This window comes from Alligator sinensis, unplaced genomic scaffold, assembly GCF_000455745.1.
Source record: "Alligator sinensis unplaced genomic scaffold, ASM45574v1 scaffold1030_1, whole genome shotgun sequence".
Classification (NCBI taxonomy): domain Eukaryota; kingdom Metazoa; phylum Chordata; order Crocodylia; family Alligatoridae; genus Alligator; species Alligator sinensis.
Window position 1 is genome coordinate 149,650 of NW_005842592.1, and position 21,306 is coordinate 170,955.

At 47.2% G+C, this 21,306-nt stretch overlaps 1 protein-coding gene and 1 long non-coding RNA gene across 5 annotated transcripts; one reads left to right on the top strand and one right to left on the bottom strand.

Annotated features, from left to right (window-relative positions):
• Window positions 1-1,864: 1,864 nt before the first annotated feature.
• On the bottom strand, window positions 1,865-18,891 carry CUNH2orf42 (chromosome unknown C2orf42 homolog). 4 transcript variants are annotated; one of them, XM_025214646.1, is made up of 10 exons: window positions 18,677-18,766; window positions 15,654-15,815; window positions 12,933-13,764; window positions 12,077-12,187; window positions 10,892-10,996; window positions 8,630-8,734; window positions 7,281-7,388; window positions 5,433-5,533; window positions 2,723-2,885; window positions 1,865-2,501 (listed from the first exon to the last, which is right to left on the bottom strand). In XM_025214646.1, the coding sequence occupies exons 2-10, from the start codon at window positions 15,693-15,695 to the stop codon at window positions 2,293-2,295; spliced, it is 1,776 nt and encodes a 591-aa protein (XP_025070431.1). In that variant the 5' UTR covers window positions 15,696-15,815; window positions 18,677-18,766; the 3' UTR covers window positions 1,865-2,292. The 4 variants fall into 4 exon arrangements, with proteins under 4 accessions (XP_025070431.1, XP_025070430.1, XP_014379800.1 ...); XM_025214645.1 differs by having other exon boundaries at window positions 12,930-13,764; XM_014524314.2 differs by lacking the exon at window positions 15,654-15,815 and having other exon boundaries at window positions 12,930-13,764; window positions 18,677-18,891.
• On the top strand, window positions 18,779-20,727 carry LOC102376400. The gene is made up of 3 exons (XR_324870.3): window positions 18,779-18,917; window positions 19,058-19,152; window positions 19,266-20,727. It is a non-coding gene; the product is annotated as an uncharacterized LOC102376400 (long non-coding RNA).
• The last annotated feature ends 579 nt before the right edge of the window (window positions 20,728-21,306 follow it).

Here is a 21,306-nt window from a genome sequence, read left to right on the forward strand (position 1 = left end):
TTCAGAAGATACGCCTATCTCCCCAGCCAGCCCCACCACCCCCATGGAGCACTGGGAAGAAAATAAAGTACGCTGCAGCGATTTTAAGAGCAAAAAGAAAATAACAAATTCTTTTAGTCCCAGGAACTCCTCTCTCTCGCCATCCACACTCTCACGCCGCAAGACTGGAGGTCAAGTCCTGATATGGGAACGGTGGCTCTTTGGGTGCGAGCAGTGTGACTGCTCATCTCGACTAACACGGGCCCATGCAAAGACACCAAAGCCTCCAGTCTTTAACGCTCTTGTTCCACCTCAGAGGCACCGAGTCAAGGGGCGCAGCCCAGAGCTCCGTGCGCAGAGGTGCTTGCTAGCCTGGAGGGCAGAGCACTGGCTTACAGTCTCAGTGTCCTGGGTTTGAATTCTGTCCTTGGCCACTATTAGCTTGGCAGCTATTTACTAGTCTCTCCTTCTTTCCAGACTTGGATAAAGCAACAATACCATTTCAACTCCCTCTACAGTGTCAAGGCTCTAGTGAAACATATCTAATGATGCGGTGATCAGCTGAAAGCCAAAGAACTCACCAGCAGCCAGCTTTTTGGGCAGTCAGAAACAGCTGTGCCCCCCAGAATCAGGCAGAGGGGTGGGAGCCATTTATCCATTCATGCCTTTCTAATTGTTCTTGAGTGATCAGGGCAAGGTTTTTGTCTCTGTCTAGTAGGACTCAGAGTAAATAGAGAGAAGGCAAAAAGGTGAACACAGTGGGAAACTATAGGTGTTGTCACGCTGAGCTCACTTCACCCACTGCATGCATGATTGGGGAACACTTACAAAAAATGCAAAGAACCCTTGTTTAAAATTCCCTCCCCAGGAGGGAAAGGGTTGAGAGAACTCTAGAATTTTGATCTGTTTCCCGAGTCCTGTATGAACATTATACATGCTACGTGCTACTATCTAGGGCTTAGACAGTAAGCACTAGTCTAGGGCCTGCGGGGGTCCAGGATCCTTTCTCCAGACTTGCTGTGTGTTCAGGGGATAATGCAGAAGATTACTCTTCTAACTGCAGTTTTAAAAAGTGATTTGTTCTTTGTGCAGACATCCTCTCTAAGGATGCTCGTCATCCCTGACTTGTGCTGCCCCCCTGTGGAGTTAAAAGGTAAATCCGTTTGTTCCTGGAATCTCATTCTAAAGTTTGTTAGCTCATAGATGTCCATCTTTGGCACCTCACTTTGCAAGAGGGTTGCCCGCATATTTTGAACCTAGATGCTGGAATCTTGCTCCAGCTCTTAAGACTGAAGCCAGGCACCCCAGCTTTCTCAAGAAAACACTTTGCAAGAAGACTCCTACTGCTCCAGCTAGTCTTCTCTGACTAGTAACCTGGAGAGCAGCATCCCATTGTCTCTCTTCATTGTGAACATATTCACTATTGCTTTAGATAGACCAGGACTGTAGTGCCACTTGGACTCAATTCCCTAGTGGGTTTCTGTAGGATTAGGTAGGTAGGTGCGTTCTTCCTTTTCTGGCTATCTGATCCATACAACCCTTCTGTTTATGTTTAGCTAAAACCTGGCATTGTTGGTCTACCTGCATGAGAAACATTGCTGAAAAGAAATAAGGAGACATAGATATGTGAAGGGTTTGCTCCACATGCCACTGAAAACAATGGAAAGACTTAGACTCTGGATCAGATCTTAAGTCTAAAGAGCGGAGCTTTAGCACCAATGCTGAACGGTGTGTGAAGGTGAAAGTTTGACTGCTAAAGACTCCCTCTCCTCATTGCTAGAAGGTGAGTACATGAATGGTTTAACTCAAAGTGGTTCCTCTTCTTCCTCCCAGAAGGCTGGTTTGAAATCAGCAGCCGCATTTTCTCATGTGCTTTATTTTAAACAAAAAAAAGCATCTTAAAACCTGGTAGAACCAGTCTATGCCACAATAGTTCACAGGGTAGTTACCAGTATCTGCATCTTGCTGTGGTACTGAAGAGCACTGTCTCCACTCAGCAGCAGATGCTTCTATTCTGCAAAGGGGAGTGAGAGAAACTACAGAGGTTTGAACATGTACAAGTCCCAGGGAAATGCAGAAAGATGTGTTCACACCCCAGCAGAGTACAGCACCATTCAAGTGAAGACTATAGAGCAGCACCAAATGCTATTTATGAAGGGAGCAAGGCCAGGGCAGGGGGTCTGTTTTCTAGTGTAGGCCCCATGGCTATTTAGTCAAAAAGCCTCATCTTTACAAAGCAGTTCAGTAGAGAGCCCTGCAGACAGTAAAGCAGGGCTGTGCAAATTTAGCTGTGAGTGGGATTGGGCCTTAATTTCAAGGAAAGGTTATGGTAGTCAAAGGGGTCAGCTCCAGCGTCTGCTCCAGTGAAGGGCGCTGCTCCTGATATTCTGTGGTGTGTCCATTCCTGTGGTGGCCATATTCAAACTTGATCCTTAGCTCGCCAATCTTGGACTGTGGCAAGATGTCGGGTATCCACTCAATAATGAAAGGGGTTGGTTCCTTCTGGTCAGGTGATGTATTGCCTGGAAGAGGAGGGGATGCAGAAGGAGACACCATTGAAGCAGATCTGTCTCATTGTGTATCAAACACCCTGTTGTCTAAGTGGCACTATACAGTGGTTACAGCTTAGAGTTTTGCCCAGAAATTACTAGAACACTTGCATCCAAACTCTATACCTGCAAACTCAAGCTGACAACTCAGAGAGGCCAGTTCCTGAGTTGGATCTTACCCATGAGACACCTACCAACTTTGAGGAAGGTCTTGAGTTCCAAGGGCCGGATAATAGGCTGCTTCTCCAGACGTCCATAAGTCTCTGCTATGCTCTCCACTTCCACTTTGGGACACTTGAACAGCTCGTAGGTCCCATCCCGGTTCTGGATGAAGCTGCGTGTGATTTCCAAGGGCATCTCAGCAAAGAAACAAACACAGTTGATAGTGAGCACAAACAGTCTTCCAGCCTGCATCACAGTGCAAGGAGACATAGCAATCCACTTCCAGGTCAGACACCTAATACAGTTCCCCTCACAGATTAGTCAAAGGGAGCCAAATATGTGGGACTGGTGACCCATTGTAATGAGCACCCAGGACATAGCTCATGGATGAGGAGCATAAGAGAAACTCCACACCTACAAGAGAGCAAAGCTGTTTTGTCAGGAGAGTGTTGCTTCACAGGCAAACACCTCACACAGGGCTCAAACAAGCCAGGTTTAGATCTACCATAACAGACTGATGCCACTAGGCCACAGTATAAGCATTCAAGTGCAGTCTTACTAGAGCTCCCCTTGCAGTGGGCGTGCTGTCCAAACAGCAAGGCTGAAGAAGGCAAAGAGAAAAGTGCAGGCTGTGAATTCTAGTCCCAGGGCAGCTGGGTGTGTGAGGCTATATGTTTTAATGGTGGGGTAATGACCCTTTCCATTCAAGGGCTGGCAGCTTGGCTACAAGAGGCACACTGGAGACAGAAACCTTTAGGTCTCGCTTGTAGTCTGGTGGTGAGAACATTGTTGCTGGAGGCAGGGGCTGTGGGTTTGAGTGCCTGAAGACTGGAGTCCTCTGCTCCCCGTCTCTTATTGGGTTTGCAGTCCAATCTGAAGTTTGAATCACCAGGCAAGGGGTTTTGCTGCTTTTTTTTCAATGGAGGACTCAGAAAAAAGCAGAAAAAAACCCTTGCCTCGATCTTCAAATTGGACTGTGAACCCAATTTCCCTCTGGCTGTGCAATCACAGTTCACCTCAGGACCCCACCTGCTAGGCAGGCACCAGAGTGGAGATGAACCCACATAGGAGATGGGGACCAGAAGACTCCAGCCTTTGAGGACTCAAATCTACAGCCCCTGCCTACAGCAACAGTGGTCTCATCACCAGACTACAAGCGAGACCTAAAGGTTTCTGTCTCCGGCATGCCTCTTGTAGCCAAGCTGCCAGCCCCTGAAAGGAAAGTGTCATTACCCCATCATCAAAAAATATAGCCTCCCACACCCAGCTGCTCTGGGACTAGAACTCACAGTCCTGCCAGCCCCACAGCACTGTGCTCCACAGGTCACACTCACAGCCTGCCCCTTTCTCTCTGCCCCCTTCAGCCTTGCTGCTTGGACAGCACAGCATGCCCAGTATAAGGGAGCTTCAGTGAAAGCTGTCCCAAGCATATGCCTGTTGGCCTGGTGACTGTGGTGCAGCCTAACATCCTACTCCCAGCAGGTTCAAGCAAAGACAGTTCTTCATGTTGCTGAGAGGCTCTCTAGAGCCAGGAGGCTGCTCTGACTCTGACCTAAATATTACAATGCTTCGTTGCACCTTTTAGCTCCAAGAGTCACCTCTTTTCCCCCAAGTGGCAGAAAAGAAGGGAACTGAAGTCATGCTGCTTATTACCTCAGGCAAGTGATGGGGCACCAGAGAAGAAGCCTCCCACTGGGCCTGGTTACATGCAACAACAGACAGTGCTTTAACCTGGGCTCTAGTCCATGCCAGTGCCACCAGGGCAAGAGGCAGGCAGCAGGGCTGCCTCCTCACCCAAATGTTCTAGCACTTGGCCACTATACTGGCAGGAAATTGCACTTCCAAGGGTCCCAAAAGAAAGGACCCCTGCTGAGACCTGCCTTGGTAGCAGTGATGTGGTTCCACTGTCACAGGAGGCAACTCTGACATGGTCCTCTGTTTCCCACCAGAGCAGCCCTGTATCTTTGTCCCACAAGTGCCAGCAACTGCTGAGAGATCTTCTTTTGCCCACAGCTGCTTAACGGAAAAAGAAAAGCCTCTTGCCCTCCTGCATGAGCTGTGAGCAGTGACTCCTCTCCAGTTGTACAAACATGATCAGCCCCAGAACCTAACTGCTGGGCAAGTGCTGGAAGGGAAACTCAGTGTGGTCCCACAGAAGGTGGGGAAACAGAACAGTCCTGACTCTAAAGGCATCAAATCCACAAGCCTCGCAAGACAGTGCCCTAGCCACTAGGCTAAGCACTAGGCTTGAGGGCTTAAGCATCTGATCCTCCTTTTGAAGCCAGGCTATTAGGTCCTCTGTAAAGTAAGCATTGCAGGGCCCAAAGAAACATGGTACCAAGTATGTGCCCCTGCAGCTCAGAACTGGGGTATCTCAGTCTAGTATCAAGAGTTGATTCCCTTTTTTTCCAAGCCTTTAATGAAAGCAGTGGGAGGCATCAGCTAGCCCTGAGCACAGTCCTTGCTGATGGGTGGGCTCCTAGAGCTAAGATCATCACTTAGAGTTTCAATTTGAGAACGACTGCTGCGCAAGGCAGCAAGAAGGCAGGTTTGGCTGACAATATTAGTGAGATTCTTCAGCTCAGTCATTCTGAAAGTAGCCCATACTTGTGAGCAGCCCAACTGAACTCCAACATTCTTGCTTACCCACATGTGGGTGCTCTCTTCTCTGCAGTTTAGGTTAACAGAACTTGTTCCAGGCTTGGCCTTTATGAAAGGAACCACAAGAATAAAATGCCTTACCTCAGGTGTGTCAAATATTTGTTTGACCTGCAAGATGTTGGTGATGTGCCAGGTGTACTTGGAGAAGGTACCCAGAGGAAGGGCATCTTTCCGGACAAAAGCTGTGAACAAGAAAGCCAACTATTACAGAACAAGCAAGGCTTTGCTACAGCCTATAGAGAAATATTCCAGGAAAAAGTGGAAGTATCGCTTAAAGATAATGCAAGGACCTGGAGAAGCAAGACTACAGATGGTAAAAACCGCAACTTAAAAAAATTGTTTTGCAATAGTGCAGCTCTTTGTCTTGGTGAAATGAACTTTAAATCACAATGTTAATTCTTGGGCTTTTCACATTTGGTGAAAACTGCTTTCCAACAGCTCTAAAGGCAGCCTTGAGCTCAGCATAACTCCCTGGCAAGTCTCTCATTCAATCAGTATCTCAAGCTTACTCCTCTGTGATGTTACCATGTTGCAGCTCAAAGGGCTGTCTTAAGGCTATGTCCATCCATCTTAGATTTTGTTCCTTCTTATAGGAACAAGTACTATCCTACGGTGGAGTTCTTTACTGTGCAGCAATGCATGTACAGTACAGATGCTGACAGAGCTGTCTGCGGCATGAGGGTGCTTCAGTGAGGGGACTGCCTACCAGCTAGCCCCACAATGGAGCACACTTGTGCCACAGTCAGACTTTCTGTGGCAGGCTGAGCCAGGTTGGAGCAGCCTTAGGCTGGCAGGCTGACCCTCCAGGCCCCCTGCCAGCCAGAGTTGCTCCAACCTGGCTCAACAAGCTGCAGTCTCAGGCACACATGTAAATGTGGTGCCTGGAAGCAATAAACTCTGGCATGATATGCACCAGAGTTTATTGCTTTGCATTAACTGCATGTGTAGACAAGCCCTGTATGTGCTACTACAGAACAATTCGCACTTTGCAATGCTTCATCTTTAAGATGCCAAAGTACTTTGCAAATGTAAACCACACCTCATCACACCCCTAGTCACCATTAGTATACCCCTATTATCAAGTCAATGGAAACATGAGGGGTTATCTTACATCAGCAAGCTCTCATAAGAGCTATCAATAGCAGTGCAAGTCCTTCCTTGGAGTCCAGCCAGTATGAGACGTGGCTTTCTCTCATACACTTCAAGTAGTAAAGAGGTAGGTATGTGACTTAGGGCCTAATTGCATGGAAAAGTTAACCATGAAAAAAACTCCCTGCATGGACACATTTTTATGGGGGAATTTGTTTTTCTATTTTCTTTACACCCTAGCGTGAAATTCAAGAGCATAAATAAGAGCATCCAAGATTGCTGGTAACACTTATGTTATGCTGCTTAATAAGCCAGAATGGCTCTCAAAATAATCACAATTTCCCCTTATTACATGATTCAAGCCAAAATTAAAGAGAACAGTCATTTTAGTGACAATTTATTTCCAACTCAGGTACATCAAAAGTAGTGGCAGTCTTCCATTCAGATCTCAGCCTCTCTATAAAGACTGTGAAGCTATCACTGGACATATCCACTGTAATGATGTGAACAGACCTGTAAGCATTAATGAGCTGTATAAACAGCTATTTTCACATAGGCCAAACAGTCCTATGGTGACTTGTGTTCGCTGCTCACCTGAAACACATCCAAAGTGATGACCTGGTTGGGAAAGACTCTGCTATCCAAGTTACTGAATGCTCCTTTATATTGTAACAGACAAGGAGGCACCGTACATTGGAGCACAGTTAATGACAAAGCCCTCAACTCATCAAAGGCTGCTATGCCTCATGCTTTCAGAGCATGGCCACAAAATGAGATTTTTCCAGAGACACAAAATTAACTGTGATATGTTGTGTGCAGCCACCTCGTAACATCTTGTACCTGTAGTTGAGTTAGGCAGCCTCTTCTTTGTGCTCCCTATTGAAATCCTCTGCTGCAAGGCGTCGAAGAAAGACTGAGGTATGTGGAATACCAGAGGCTCTGGTTTGCCTGCATGGAAAATCAAGAAGGACTTAATTAGAGAAGGGAATGGGGGGGATGAATGCAATAGGATAGGAGATGAATCACCTGCCATTTTGAGTGCTTCCATTAGAGCATATTAGTTCCACTGGCAAGGGACATCTCATTTGCTTTCCTTTTATGATCTCATGTCTCTCAACCTACAAAGGACTGAGTCTGAACAGGAGAAGGAGACCTTGCCCATTGGTGTGTGTAATGCACTGGCAATAATATACTCTGAGCCAGGACCAAACCAATGTCTCCCTCTAGCCTTAAGGTAGGCTTTACATTTGTAATTGCTTTGGGCCGGTTACATTTTGCTTAACCAAGTTTTTCCCCAGCAGTTTCTATGGGCTGTGGTGCTTTCTGTAATGGCTGCATAGTGTTGCGGTTGAATAAATAGCCAAGTTCTTCTAAGCAACAATCACACTTCCATGGGAGATGGGATTCCGTGTTTTCCTTATGTACATGTGAGGCCAGAACCTCAGTTGACACAAAATCAGGTAGTCCATTGACTTCAGCAGAAGGGAATACAGTGGGCAGAGTATACCTGGACAGTCCCACATGACACTCTCATAAGTAATCTGGAGAAATATGAGACAGACAGAACCAGTAGCAGGTGGGTTCATAATTGGCTGAATACCTACCATAGGGTAACTATGACCAATGGCAAGGGGGCTCAATTGAGGTCCTATAGGACCCTGTTCTGGATCAGGTACTGTTTAATAACAACATGGATGACATGGACAAGAGCCCTCCTGCCATTTGAGTCAACAATGCATTGATGTTGCAAAGAAGCCAAATCCAATGCTGGACTGGGTTAGCAGATGTATTGGACATAAGATACGGGAGGAGAGAGTAGCACAGCACCCAGTGCTGATCATGCCTCCATTGGAGCATTGTGTCCAGTTCTAAGCACTGAATTTTAAGAAGGATGCAAAAAAACTGGAGAGAATCCAAAAGGCAAGGGAGAGAGATGATATTGGAGAGCAAGCTGCATGGAGAAAGGTTGAGAGGACTAGGTATGTTTAGCTTGGATAAAAGGAGATTGAAGGAGGCATAGGAATGCAAAGAAACACCTGCCCCATCCATGGCAAGTATTGGCCTGCAGATTATTCAAGCTGGCTAAACCTTCAACCACTTAACTCTCATTGTTACTTTAGAAATGGAGTGGCAGCAAATGCAGCAAGGTTCAAAGCTCTGTGGGGCAGCTACAGAACAACAGCACTTACCATCAAACTGGTAATGCATGGTTTGATGGATGCGTTCAGTGACACTGGCCAACCATTCTTGGAAGGACAAGGACACCTGTGATTCATCGAGCAACTGATTACAGGCTAAAAGAAAAAAGAAAGCCTTGATTAAAACTGCACTTGAAACACAAGCATTCTTCACATCCAAGATGCAGCTCCCACAATGAAAAGACAAAGTTATTCGAGCCAGAAACATGGTGAGTCCCTATTAGCAGCTTTTCTGCATGTGTATATGAAAAAAGTATATTCGGCATCCCAATTCCTCAATTTGATTGCCTTTCCTGAGATAACAGAAAGAGAAGTTTAGAGGGGAAACCGCAACAGCAATATTTCTGCTGTGACAGATCAAACCTTATTCTTGGCTGGTTTCCAGGATTTAACTTTCTAGAGAATGTTTGAGATTCACGGGGCTTTAAGAATTGGCATGCAGCGTCAAACATGTGTTGCCCTCTGAACACAGCTACCAGCAATGTTGGGCCTGAGCACCCCCTACTCCTTGGGTACTCAGCACCGCAGTGGAGAAAAAAATCCAGTGGAGAAAAAAAACAGGGCCTTTATACCATGAAGCAACGTTCATATGAAACTTTAACCCGAAATAATTGTTAGGGTTCAATCCTGCAGACTTTCCATGGTGTGAAAAGTCTGAATGAAGGCAGTGACTAGACTGAGTGCCTAAAGATAGGTATTCAGGAAAGTCTGCAGGATTGGAGCTACTAATAATATTTTGCCTAAAGCCCCCCTGCCCTGTAATTTCAGTCAGGTCTGGTGCTCTTTGCCCTCAGTTGCTACATAGTGTTATCATTAATCAAGCAATCGCGTCCATCCCACGAACAATGACTCTTTACTAAAAGCGTAGGAAACTCACATCTGCTAGTAATCCCGCTGAACTGCAACAGGGTGAGATTACAGAATAACACAAGAGCAGGGGGATAAAAGAGACAAAGGGCCAAGATCATTCTGGCAAGATTATTCTTCCTACTTTAAAATTACTTCATACAAAAATGTAATTAGTTCTGACTTCAGCTTTTTCCAAATAAACAAAGGACATTAAGAAAATTGTACCAAACCACAGCATCACCATGAGTTGCAGGTGAATAAGGAAACAGAGCAGGAATATAGTAGGCATTCAAGGAAACAGAGTAGGAATATAGAAGCGTTTACAAAAAGTCTGACCCCAATATCAGAGAACAGCCCTTACAGACTTAAAGGGAAACTAGATGGAGCCTTAAAACTTAAGGCATCACCAGAATAAAATCATATGTATATATAGATACTCCTAAATATAAATAAGCAGTCCTAATACGAGACAGAAATGAATGTTCTGAAAATATACCCATGTATAAACAGCCCTAAGAAAGCTGAGGGCTATTTGAGTTTGTGGCATGGCTGCTGGCGTGCGCCACTGGGCATGTGCCAGACATGGGTGTTACACTGGTGGGGTTTTACCCAGTACAGGTCAGAAGCACGAGAGAGGAGAATCATGCCTCCCAGATGTTAGAAGGAGAAATGACAGTACTGACTTATCTCTCTGACTGAAAATTTGTCTGTGTGGTTATCAAATGCAACTATTAACAGGTTCTAGCAAGGGATCACCTCCGACCCAGCTCTACCACTACTGGGGCTGTTTGTACACACGGACAGGGGAGACAGTTGAGGACCAGAATTCAGTAGTCCCATGCTTTTTTTATTTTGACTTGGCTGCTACTTTTAATTGTGACTTTACTTCATTTCCCTACTAAATTAATTTGTATTTACTTATAAGCACTAGCCACAGCAGAGTCTTGATTTTTTGACTTGGCATGAGAAGGAAGAAATCCATGCAACAGCCAAAAAAGGACTAGGTCAACACCAGCGGAGAGACAGACACTGCTGTCTGGGGCTACAGTTTACTCAGCTGGTAGGATGTGCCACAGAGGTATAGCATAGGGCCACTGCTTACCACAGGGGAGCTGAAAGAGCAGAAGAATCTGATTTTCATTTCACTTACTCCAGTGCCTACCTGGAGTGATTCCACTGAGGTCAAGGGAGTTATAATGGTGAAAGAGGAAATTCAGGGCCAAAATATTCCTTCCAGGTGTTTATATTCTAGTAATATAAATTACTAGAGCCAAACTATCAGCAAAGCTCTGCCAATTCCATGGTGCAATGTTAGCTTACATTAGCCGGCTCTTTGCCAGCAGCATTTGTAGGTATGCTGGTATTTCAGCTGCTGAATGAAGGACCGTGGGAGATAGTGCTTACCTTGCCTTTTGAGTGAGGAGGCCACCGCTGGCTTTTTCAATCCACTTTTCCTCAGGTTGCTGTTGGTGGCATCCTGGGCCAGAAGCGGACCGCCTACTTGTGTACCTTAAGTTCAATTGGAGAGCGCTTTAGTTTGCAAGCCACAGTGACAGTGTGCTGCCCATGACCTGTAAGATCTAGATAGGTAGCTTCCGAGTGCCAAACACCATAATGGAGAGGTCTTCTCCCAGTGGTGGGAGTGGGAATCTGTGAGGCCCTTCCCATCTCTACCAACCTGTGCCTTGGGCACTGCTAATACAAGGGCCATGCTGGTGTGAAGAGTGCAAAGAGAGGATCTTACAGATAGTATCTTCCACCTCCAAATCCCTTCACAGTTTACAGAACCATAGAAACATATGGCTGGAAGGCACCTCAGGAGGACACTTAGTCCAACCTTATGAGTTCTGGATCTGATCACACTGCATCCAAATGCATCCAAATGACCTTTAATGCAAAATGCAGAAGCACCACTTGGAGCAGGTGTACAGGCACAGAACCCAGGACCTGCTCTCTTGCAAGACAGCAACCATATCACTGAGCCACTATTTCTGGCTTGCCCACCTCTGCTCAAGAGCTTAGGAACAGATTCTTTGATAATATATTCCCATATCTTTCCAAGTATTAAAGTTGGAAGACCCAAAATATTACAGGTTTAAGGAAAAACTTACACTCCTGAATCCCATTTTCCCTTAGACTTGTCTGTCATAGGATCCTGCAGGGGCCCAGCAAAAGCCCTGACACATGGGACTGCCGATCAACATGCCTCCACTTTATAGGCAAAGTGTTTGCTACTGGTATTTAAGTTTGTCACTTTGCCCCCTCCCATGGTTAAATTTCAGAGCAATTCTAATGTTCCTGTCTAAGGCTTCCCATATAATAAAGTTCTCTTCTTTAGTGCAGCATTCCCAGCTTAGAATCATCTAAAAATTTCTTTGAAAGATTCATAATGAGAATCTATACCTACAATAACTTACTGTACAGACAGAAGGCAGGGTTGAGTTTTACCTTATAGGCTAATTTTTTTCAGAGAAGCGTAAGCTTTTGTAAACAACAGCTTATGTTGTCAGATGCTATGAACTTGTAGAGAGCAGACATTCAAATGACACACTCTGAAGCCACTGTTAAAAAACAGACAGGGTCACTCACCAGAAGCATCATCTTTTTTCCTTTTCTTTGGTTTGGAAGCAGCGGACTCGCCAGATTGCACAGTTGATTCAGGCTGGCAAACTAACTGGGGCACTATAATTCCTTTGAGACCTGGGAAAAGCAGAGAGGAAAGAGCAAAAATTCTCTGAATCCATCATAATGTAGCCCTAAGTTTGCACAACTTTATGGCTCTGCTCCTACAACAGTCATAGATGTGCTTTTCTCGTGAGGTGTCTGAATGAACTCAGGAGGGCACCTTATGTGGGTAAAGTTCCTCAAATGGAAATGCCCTTGACTGTAGACACAACTGCATAAATGATAAATGGACACAAATCTCTTTTCCCACAGAACACCTTCAAAGCCCAGTCATGCATCCTCTGCCCTTTGGACAGACTTTTAGCTGCAAAGTCCCTGTCTTTTTCCCACTCCCAGGGCCTTGGTTTTATTCTTGCATTCCCCTGGAAGGACTGAAACAAAGCTGCAGCCATCAACCGCTTTGTTGGATGGCTGATATATCGCTCACATAAAGTCTCTGTAAAAGTGCAAGGATGCTAAGGTTCTCCCTGCAGTAATACATTTACACAGGGAAAGCATGGATAATAAAGCCCTGGTGGGGACTTGGGAAGGAAGGGAGGCACTCCTAGGATGGTGATCTATGGATCACATTTGCTTCATAGGCTGGAAATGAAAACTCTCTGTATCTAGTGGTGATAGCAAATGGAGAGTCCAGGACACCCCCCGACCCTGCAGCAGAGACTGCCTTTTCTGTCCAAACCCTGCCCACCCCAAGTTCTCCCCTCTCCCTTGCTCAAACCCAGCTGTCAGAGCTGGCTCCGCGTTAGCCCCAACCTACCACCTGCATCGTAACTGAGGAAATCCGAGAACTCCTGAGCCAATGCCTCGTCACTGGCAAAAGCAGAGATGCAGGCGAAAAAGTGGATGCATCGCTGGGTAGCTGTCTCCTTGGCTGTGCTGGCCTTGCTGGACTTCAGGGGCTGGCAGGAGCAGAGAAACCGGTGCTCGGCCATGTTCTTACTGCTCATCTTCTGAGCAAAGGAGGCATGCAGGTACCCCAGGCTGTGCTTCTGGCTGGCCTTGCACTTGACCACCAGCACATTCTTGGTGATCCTCTGCACAAGGGGGCCGGTGGGCTCGGTGGCCAGCTGCCAGATGGTCTGCTTTGTTTCAGGGGAAGCCTGCATAGAGTTCAGGACAGAGCTCTTCAAAGTCAGAGGCGTGGCCTCTGTTTGGCAGTTCACAGCCAGCTTGATATGCTGGCACTGGTTCTCTACCACACCTTGTGTGGCTGCTTTCAAGCATGAGGGGACATAGCAGCGCCCAGAGCTGAGCTGGGTGATGATGGTCCCATCCACAGTCTGGATGGTGGTCTCAGAAACCCCCAGCTCCACAAAGCACCGGTAATCCGGGCCCCTGTCCCTCTGCCGGACCGAGTAGACCTGCAGGTCTGAGCCAGTGATGATCTTCACAGCATCGGCACCAGGCTGCTTGCGCACGCCATAGCGGAAGATAGTTCCACAGTTCTTGTTCTTGCAGCTCAGCCCACGTGTGCCATTATATGTGCCGCAACGAGGGCATTTCCTTATTCCCCTCAGCGTCGCCTTCCCCAAGTCAGATAAGAAAGCAGGGACTTTCGTCCTCACAGAGCTCGGTTCCATCCTGCCGGGGGCCTAGAACATGAGAGAAGCCAAGAAGTAAATCTGAGTAGTGCCTGGTCTCTGCTACAGAGCACTGCAGGAAGAACTGTGTTGGCCAAGAGCATGAACAAATCACTTACCCTGGCTGGTGAAGCTGGCAAAACCTGCCAGGATGCATGCAGCTCTGCCCCCACAACAGGGGAGGTGACATATGCCTGAATTATGCCACCACAGAGACAGCAGCAGCTCCATAGCTTAGATGAGCCCTGAGTTCACGGATGCAATGCTTAGCTAGGTGTTTAATTTGAGCTGCAGTGGCACTCAGAGCCTGATGGAGTTCATGCCACACAGGGCTGGGGGCTGCACAACTGCATCACAAGAGACCATCCCTGGCCTTCACTGCTCACAACAGAAACAAAGCTTGCAGCAGGTGGGAGGGGAAATGGGGCCATGGGGTGGGGAAGGACACGGGGCTGAGTCAGAGACTGAGCTCATATCCAAAACCAGAGGAGCAGGTCCTCTGTATGCAGGCACTTTGGTTCATGTATGCATCCCCACCTGAAACCATTTTTTTAGGCCCTCTTTCCACACAAATGAGAGGCTCCAGATGTGTGCATGTGGGCACTGACATTCAGCAGCTGCCAGCATTTATGCCATGCCAACTACTCTTGAGAGCAGGCTGGCACAGGGGGGACTTTCAAAGTGAGCAGGTGATTTGGATGCTTGATTCCTTAAATTGTATTGAGAGGAGGGTGTCTAAACCCCTTAGGCAGCCATGGAGATCTCAGTTAAAACACTGGCAGCTGACAGGTCCAAGGGCATCCATAGCTGGAGGAACACAGGTAGCAATGATATGATGAGTAGCCCAAGGGGAGACAACACATACGTGCACCCTCTTGTGCCATCACATTCAGTCTCTGCAGCATCAACCAGATTTATCAGCAGAAAGCACAATTTAGTGATTCCCATGCTATTCGTCACCTTCCCATGCCCCCACTGAGGCCTGGCTGACGGATGCTAGTTTACCAGTTTGGTTAGAAATGTGAGTTTTTACCACTGCAGTCATACCGGTAGAGGCACTTATATCAGTTGAAACGTGCCTTGCACATCTAACTCTGCTTATGTTCTGTATGTAAGAGCAGCTGCCCTTTCGAAAGGGCTCTAAATATCCACTCTCTGAGGGCACAAACTGTACCAATAGCATATTCCCCTGTCACAGAATGGTGTGTGAAAGGTGTTTGAATTGATTTAACTGTGCACTTCAGCCGCACGACTTGTGCATGAGGAGAAGGCCAAAACTTCAAACTGCTCAGCACAGCAAACCTCTGGATCCTAACCTACAAACAGGTTTGCAAAAGACAGACAGCCTTCCCATGGCATTGTCAGAAGGCAAATCAGTCCATCCATATCTGTCTAAACCGGAGTCAAAGGAGAATCAAGCCAGATTATTTGATGGTGAAAGGGCTGCAAGGCTCAGGTTCTTTGGCCTCCAGACAGCAAGGCTGGATAGTGCTCCAAGCACCAACAGCTCCTTTAAGATGACTGCAGTGAGCTGTGCACAGTCCACACTTCGCTGCCTACTTACTTCCCACCCTGACAGCAGTGTCCCTTCCCATGCAAGTGCCTGGACTCTTATCTCTATATACAAAGCTGGACAGCAACAGCTCTGCCTGAGGCCCACAGGATGTGGTTGAGGGCAAAATGGTTTTGGGATCCTTCTGGATGAGGTACTGCGACCTTGGGAGGTGATCCAGTCCTTGCTGATTATCAAAAGAGAACAGGTGGGTATGAGAGCCAGAAAAAAGCCGAAAGGATATTGCTATGGAAGAGGAAACAGGAGAACAGAGTGCAGAAGACAGTGGCCAGCAGCTGTGCACAGCTCTGCAAGGCAGGAGGCTGGCTTTGTAAAAGGGGTTACTAACCTGGGACAAAGAGCAGATGATCTCAGGGATACCCACTAGCATGTAGGTGGCTCAGAGGTTCTTCTGTCCTTCTGCAACTTCCCTTTCAAATGTCTGCATGCCAACCCTGTCCTTCATGCTTATAGGCTCTTACGTGTAGTAATAAAGCACATGAAGCTGCATCTTGAGAGATGGGAGGCACCATTAGGCCTTAAGTACTGTGGGCATTAAATGAATGCTATAGGCATTGCCACTAGAGTTCCCACCATGCTGGAATCCCCTTCTGAAGGTGCAGGCAGGAAAGAAAAGTGTTACACAGTTGGCTTGTATGCCCCACACCTGTCTCCTGCCACAATCTCACCCCCCCGCCAATGCTGATGCTTTCTTCAGAGGGAAAGCAACATACAAGGGACTTAACATGAACTCACAGTCTTGGTTAATGCCTTATGTGGTTTCTGTGTCTGGGGTGGGAGGGAAGAGGTGAGATCCCAAGTCTTTGAGCCTTTCATAGACCAGTGACCAGTGCCTAGTTCTCGGACCCAGAGGTGTCATAATCGAGAAGTTCTGCTGCATCAGTTGGCAGTACACCATTGTGAGGTTTCTGAGAGGTCACAGCAGCACAGAACCACACCAAATGGATCTGAATCTGTGATTACTGCAACCCAGAATGACCTTTGGAAGACACTGGGCCTTCAGAAGCACTGAGTTAGGCTGGGCTTTAAAAGAACATGGGGTTCTAGCAGTAAGGCAAGAGAATGAAGAGACCTGTACATCATCTTCAACCACATCACATCTGATGTTTGGGGCATGGGAGCTGCACGCTTCAGGACTGTGTCAACAGAGAGCAACGTACCAAGTGACCCATAACTTTTTTGCTATGCTAGCCCAAGAATATAACAAACAAGGCAAAGTCAGATAATCCATCTCAGAGAATACAAGAGAAATCTGCCACAGCTTTTGTTATGGGGAATTGAGCTAACTAAGCCCTTTCAGCTCTGAACCCCCTTCTTCTGCTTGTGCTTGTAATACCTTTCACAGGGAAGGTGGGTGTCAATTTATGTCAGGAGCTTTAAGGAACTGTCCTGTATAATTTGTGCACTGTCAGTGACACACGTGTGGGAAGATAAAACACACACACACAGGCAGTTACAGTGCCCCAAGGCATTGCCAGTCCCAGGAAGAGTGAGAGAATAGGCAGGGGGACCCTGAGATAAGGAAAAAAGAATGTACATTTCAATTTGTAGGAGCGTGCTGTTGACTCATTGCTTGCAGGCATTAAAAAGTGAGTCTCAAGACTGGATCAGAGTGGAATACTGCTGGTCTGGTCATCTGGCAGTGCCCTAACAGGATGGAATGAGAAGTTACAGAACTGTAAATATTAACAGGCTGGGTGACACACTACAGTCATGTTATTTACATGCCAAAGACAGGGCCAAGAGTGACAAGTTTTAGAAAAACTGGAAATAAAGATTTCATATAATTTGAAGGGCTGTTTTAATGGGAGTTAGTAGCTGCTAAGGGATTTAGATAAGAAATGAAGCAATGCTGAACCCCTTTTGTTTCAAGTGTCTGAATACAGCTGTTTCCTCTGTCTGCTTCCCTGATCACGTGCGTCTTTTTAGTGAAATAAAAAAGGAGAAATCGTAAAAACTGGCAGATCCAAGCCATTTACAACTTTAAGATCTTCCTTAATCCAACAACTGCCAATTCTGCTGCACTACGACTTTGGCAGGGGTCGGAGAGTGCATCTGATTTGCACAACTGCACAGCAACTTGCATCGGCCCGTTAGAGGCAGAGGAGTAGCTGGAACATCAGGGGAAACACAGCCGGCTCCAACTTTCTTCAGGCAAAACTTCCTGTCTCCTCACTATTGTGAAGCGGTAACAATCCCTGTAACGTAATGCCCCTGCTGGCATCACGTTGTCCAGGGCGGGTGATTCACTGGTCGGTCACTTCGCCGGGGTCACCCGACTCCAGTTGTCTTTCCTGCCTGGTGCAGGGGGCTGGACCCAATGATCCTCCGAGGTTCCTTCCATCCCTTCGCAATCTATGAATATATATTTCTGTAGCATGTGTCTAACAAAACAGTTTCTGGCTTTACTTGTGGCAACACTGGAGGCACTGAGGTAGACAGGGATTATGTTTCTGGGACTCTCTCATTTAACAAATGCTCAGAGCAATGTTAGACATCACAGTGCTTGAAATGCTCCCAGAAAGTTGACCTGTCTGTACCAGAGCTTTCAGGCGTGAGGCACTGGTGGAGGTGCACTGGCTTGGCAAAAAATACCCTAGTATAGCCACAGCCCCCACGGAGCGGAGAATAGCACTATACAGCGTGGCAAAGATGCTCGATTGCTGCCCCTTGGCAATGCCACGGGGTGAAAGGTTGGGGATACCGAGTGTCATGGTGAGCGATGACATCGCGAGATGGCCGAGGAACAAGCGCTGGACTAACGCCAGGACATCCTGACAATGCAAAGATGATGTGACATTGCCTGCAAGTTCCCGACCCTGTCGGTGCCCAACCACAGACCCGAAGGGGCTGGGCACGCCGTGCCCTCACCGTGCGGTGCTGCGGAGGCACGCACGTGGCACCTCGTGTTGCAGACATGCTGAACGCGGCAAGGCCACACGGAGGTCACAGGAGGACGCACACCGCAGCATCTCGGTCACGCGGCAGCGGGAGGTCACCAGCACGGCCACGCCATCTGTGACGTGGATGACGTCAGCGCCCCCCCCTCCCACGCCGCTGGTGACGTTAACCCCACATCATGGATGACAAGGGACCGCCATCCTCACTTTGTCCCCCTGCCCCCCAGAGACATCAGCGTGGCAGGTGACGTCACACGGGCGCTCGTGCGGATGACGTCGCGCGCCGAGCTGGCCTCCCCTCCCCCAGCCCGGCCCGGGAGAGGGGCGCGGGCTGAGGGTCGCCGCCTCCCCTTTCCCCTCATTTCCCATCGTCCTCTGCGAGCGCCCTGATGTCACTTCCTGTTCCTAAGCGGCAGGGGCTCCGGCCCGGCCACCCCGAGCGGACCCTTACCTGGGCGGCCTCGCCCGGCCTCGGGTCCCAGCCGGGCGGCCCGTCAGGGGAGTCAGCGAGCGGCCTTCGCCATGGCTCCTTACATCCAGCCGGGAGGCCCCGGCTGTAACAGCGCCTCTCGTTGGCTGGTGCCGGCACGTGACACCCGCAGGGGCTGCTGGGGGCTGTAGTGCGGGGCGCTGCGAGGCCATCAGGACAGAAGGCGCATGCGCGAAAGGGGCACCTGCGGAGGCTGGAGAGGGTAAGTGGAGGGGGATACTGGGCAGCAGGGGGGTGCTGCCCCCATCACTTCACAGTAGCAAATGTGAAACTGGGAGAGAAGGAGGCAAAGAGTGCTGCAAACCTCTCAGCTGATCCAGCCTTTCATCCCTGGCTGCTTAGTTCGCTCAGAGACAGCACCAAGATGCATCTCCACCCCATAGCAGATACACGTGCACTGCAGAGGAGGGCCAGGAAAAACCCAATACGAACACCAGGTAATCGATAGCGGGAGAAAAGATACCCCCCCCTCCCTCTCCGTCACTGGGAGAAGAGGCAAGAGCGGGCTCACAGAGGTTTCAATATCAACTCTGTTACCGATTTTACACAGGAAAGCGACTGCTGCTCATCCTAGCGTGACTATCAGTTTACTGCCAAGTACCAAAGACATTTTTTCCACGCAGTGCATTCAGTGGCGTGATGCAACTACTGCCCCCAGCCAGGGGAGAAAACAGTGCTGACATCAGGCCTTCTCCAACAAGAAGTGATTTCAAAAGAAGGATACCAGTGTAAATCAAAATAAGATTAATTATTATCATTACAATGAACACACGTCAACACAGAACAAGGCCTACCTTGAAGAACAAGCAAGCTAAGTACCCTATGATCTCCCTTGCAGGCAGCAGGAAAGAAACTCGCTCCCGGTTCCTGCTGTACTCTGGCAACATCAGTGACAGTAAGAGAAATAAATGACTGCATCTCACTATGGCCAACAGGTCCAGCAATTTCTGTTTAACAGCAACAGGAAGGACTACCAGTGAAGGAACTCTTTTCTCTTGGATTACCACAACATCCATTTGATCAGTAAAATAAGAGGCTGCAAGATGCAAGTTCAGTTATTAATATACTGACTTAAAAATCAACAGTTCCAGAGTTAAAAATGTCTCTCTCATAAGATCTTGAAAACAAATCCAAATGAAATGTTAGTGGGCTAATGCTACAAAAACATTGTATTTCACCCTTTCTTTGTAGCACCCTTGGTATTCTATAATCCTACCCACCCCTCCCTTTAAGCCAGCTGTCATTTTCATTAATGGGTATGCACACTCAGAAGCAAAAAATGAAGTACGAAACATTTGAACCGATTCCTTTCACACTAATGCTGCTTTTTACATCTTATGGAATGTGAAGAGAAGCAGGAAAAGGACAATGCTAGCAGTTCTGACACTTCCAATCCACCTTACCTCCAACTGCAAGACTCATGAGGCAGCATATCAAAAGTTATTTCACCCAGCAAGCTTAGTATTGACCAATATTTAATATAACAAGGAGCATTGTGCAACTTCCCCAAGGTGATTTGGCAATTTATAAAGCCATTACAAAGGCCTATCCAAGAGAAAAGCCATAACATTTTGTGCCTTCACTTGTTTAAGAAATTGCCTAATTTCAGACCCGTCTCCACCAAAGCTTTTCAGGATTCTAAGCCCCAGGTCAAAAGAAAAGGTCAAATCTTCTGCATCTACAGAAGAAAATAGCCATAGTACATTAACAACTACTCACCCATTTCATTTTAAAAAGAGGCCAGCCCTTAGCTCTTCTCCAATGAGTTTACACATGGGGCCAATTTCAAGGCAAGACAAGGTTACTCTGCAACTGCTGGCCCACTTTGAACGACTGAACCCCCTACACCCTTTGCTTTTAAATTAAGCCATGTGGTAATACATATACATTAATGACAGGAATCACAACACATTCTTAAGATTTAGATGATGTTCGTGCAGTTAAAAGAAAAAAAAAAAAGAGGTAAAAATACACATTATGCGTATATATATTTTTAAAAAAAAAATCTGTATTCAAATACAGCATCCTGCTAAAGTTTCAGAACCTACTCAGATTTGAATGCTCTTTGGGCAGAATACAATACTGCACAGGTGATCAACCAGTAAGTAAAAGAGGTGTTTGCATAACCAAAGAGCCCTAACCTAGAATAATCCATAGAACCTAAACAAGCGTTTTGATATACTTTATTCTGAAAGAATGCATCATTTCTAAGCTGCGTTGTTACATGCCCTGTGTGCAAGTTACAAGGAGGCAAAAAAGAAAAATAAACTGTTTCCATGTAGAAAGAATTCATTTGTATTTACGTATCTTTAAAGCCAAGTTTTAAGAACAGCTGCATAGAATAGTTCTTCTAAGATCTATACATTTCCGGTCCCCGTCACACATAACAGGGTGTTTTCTACAAAAAGGTATAGGCCAGTGTACTTGCTCCACGCCTGCCTGCTTGCCTTCTCCTCCATCTCCCCCTTCCATTCGCTAATAAAACCGGTCACAATTTTCAAACAGCCCTCCAATACTGGTAGCCTTACAAAATCATCCCTACCCCCTTTCTTGGAAGGGGAGAACAAGAAGAGGAAAGGAAGGCAGTACAT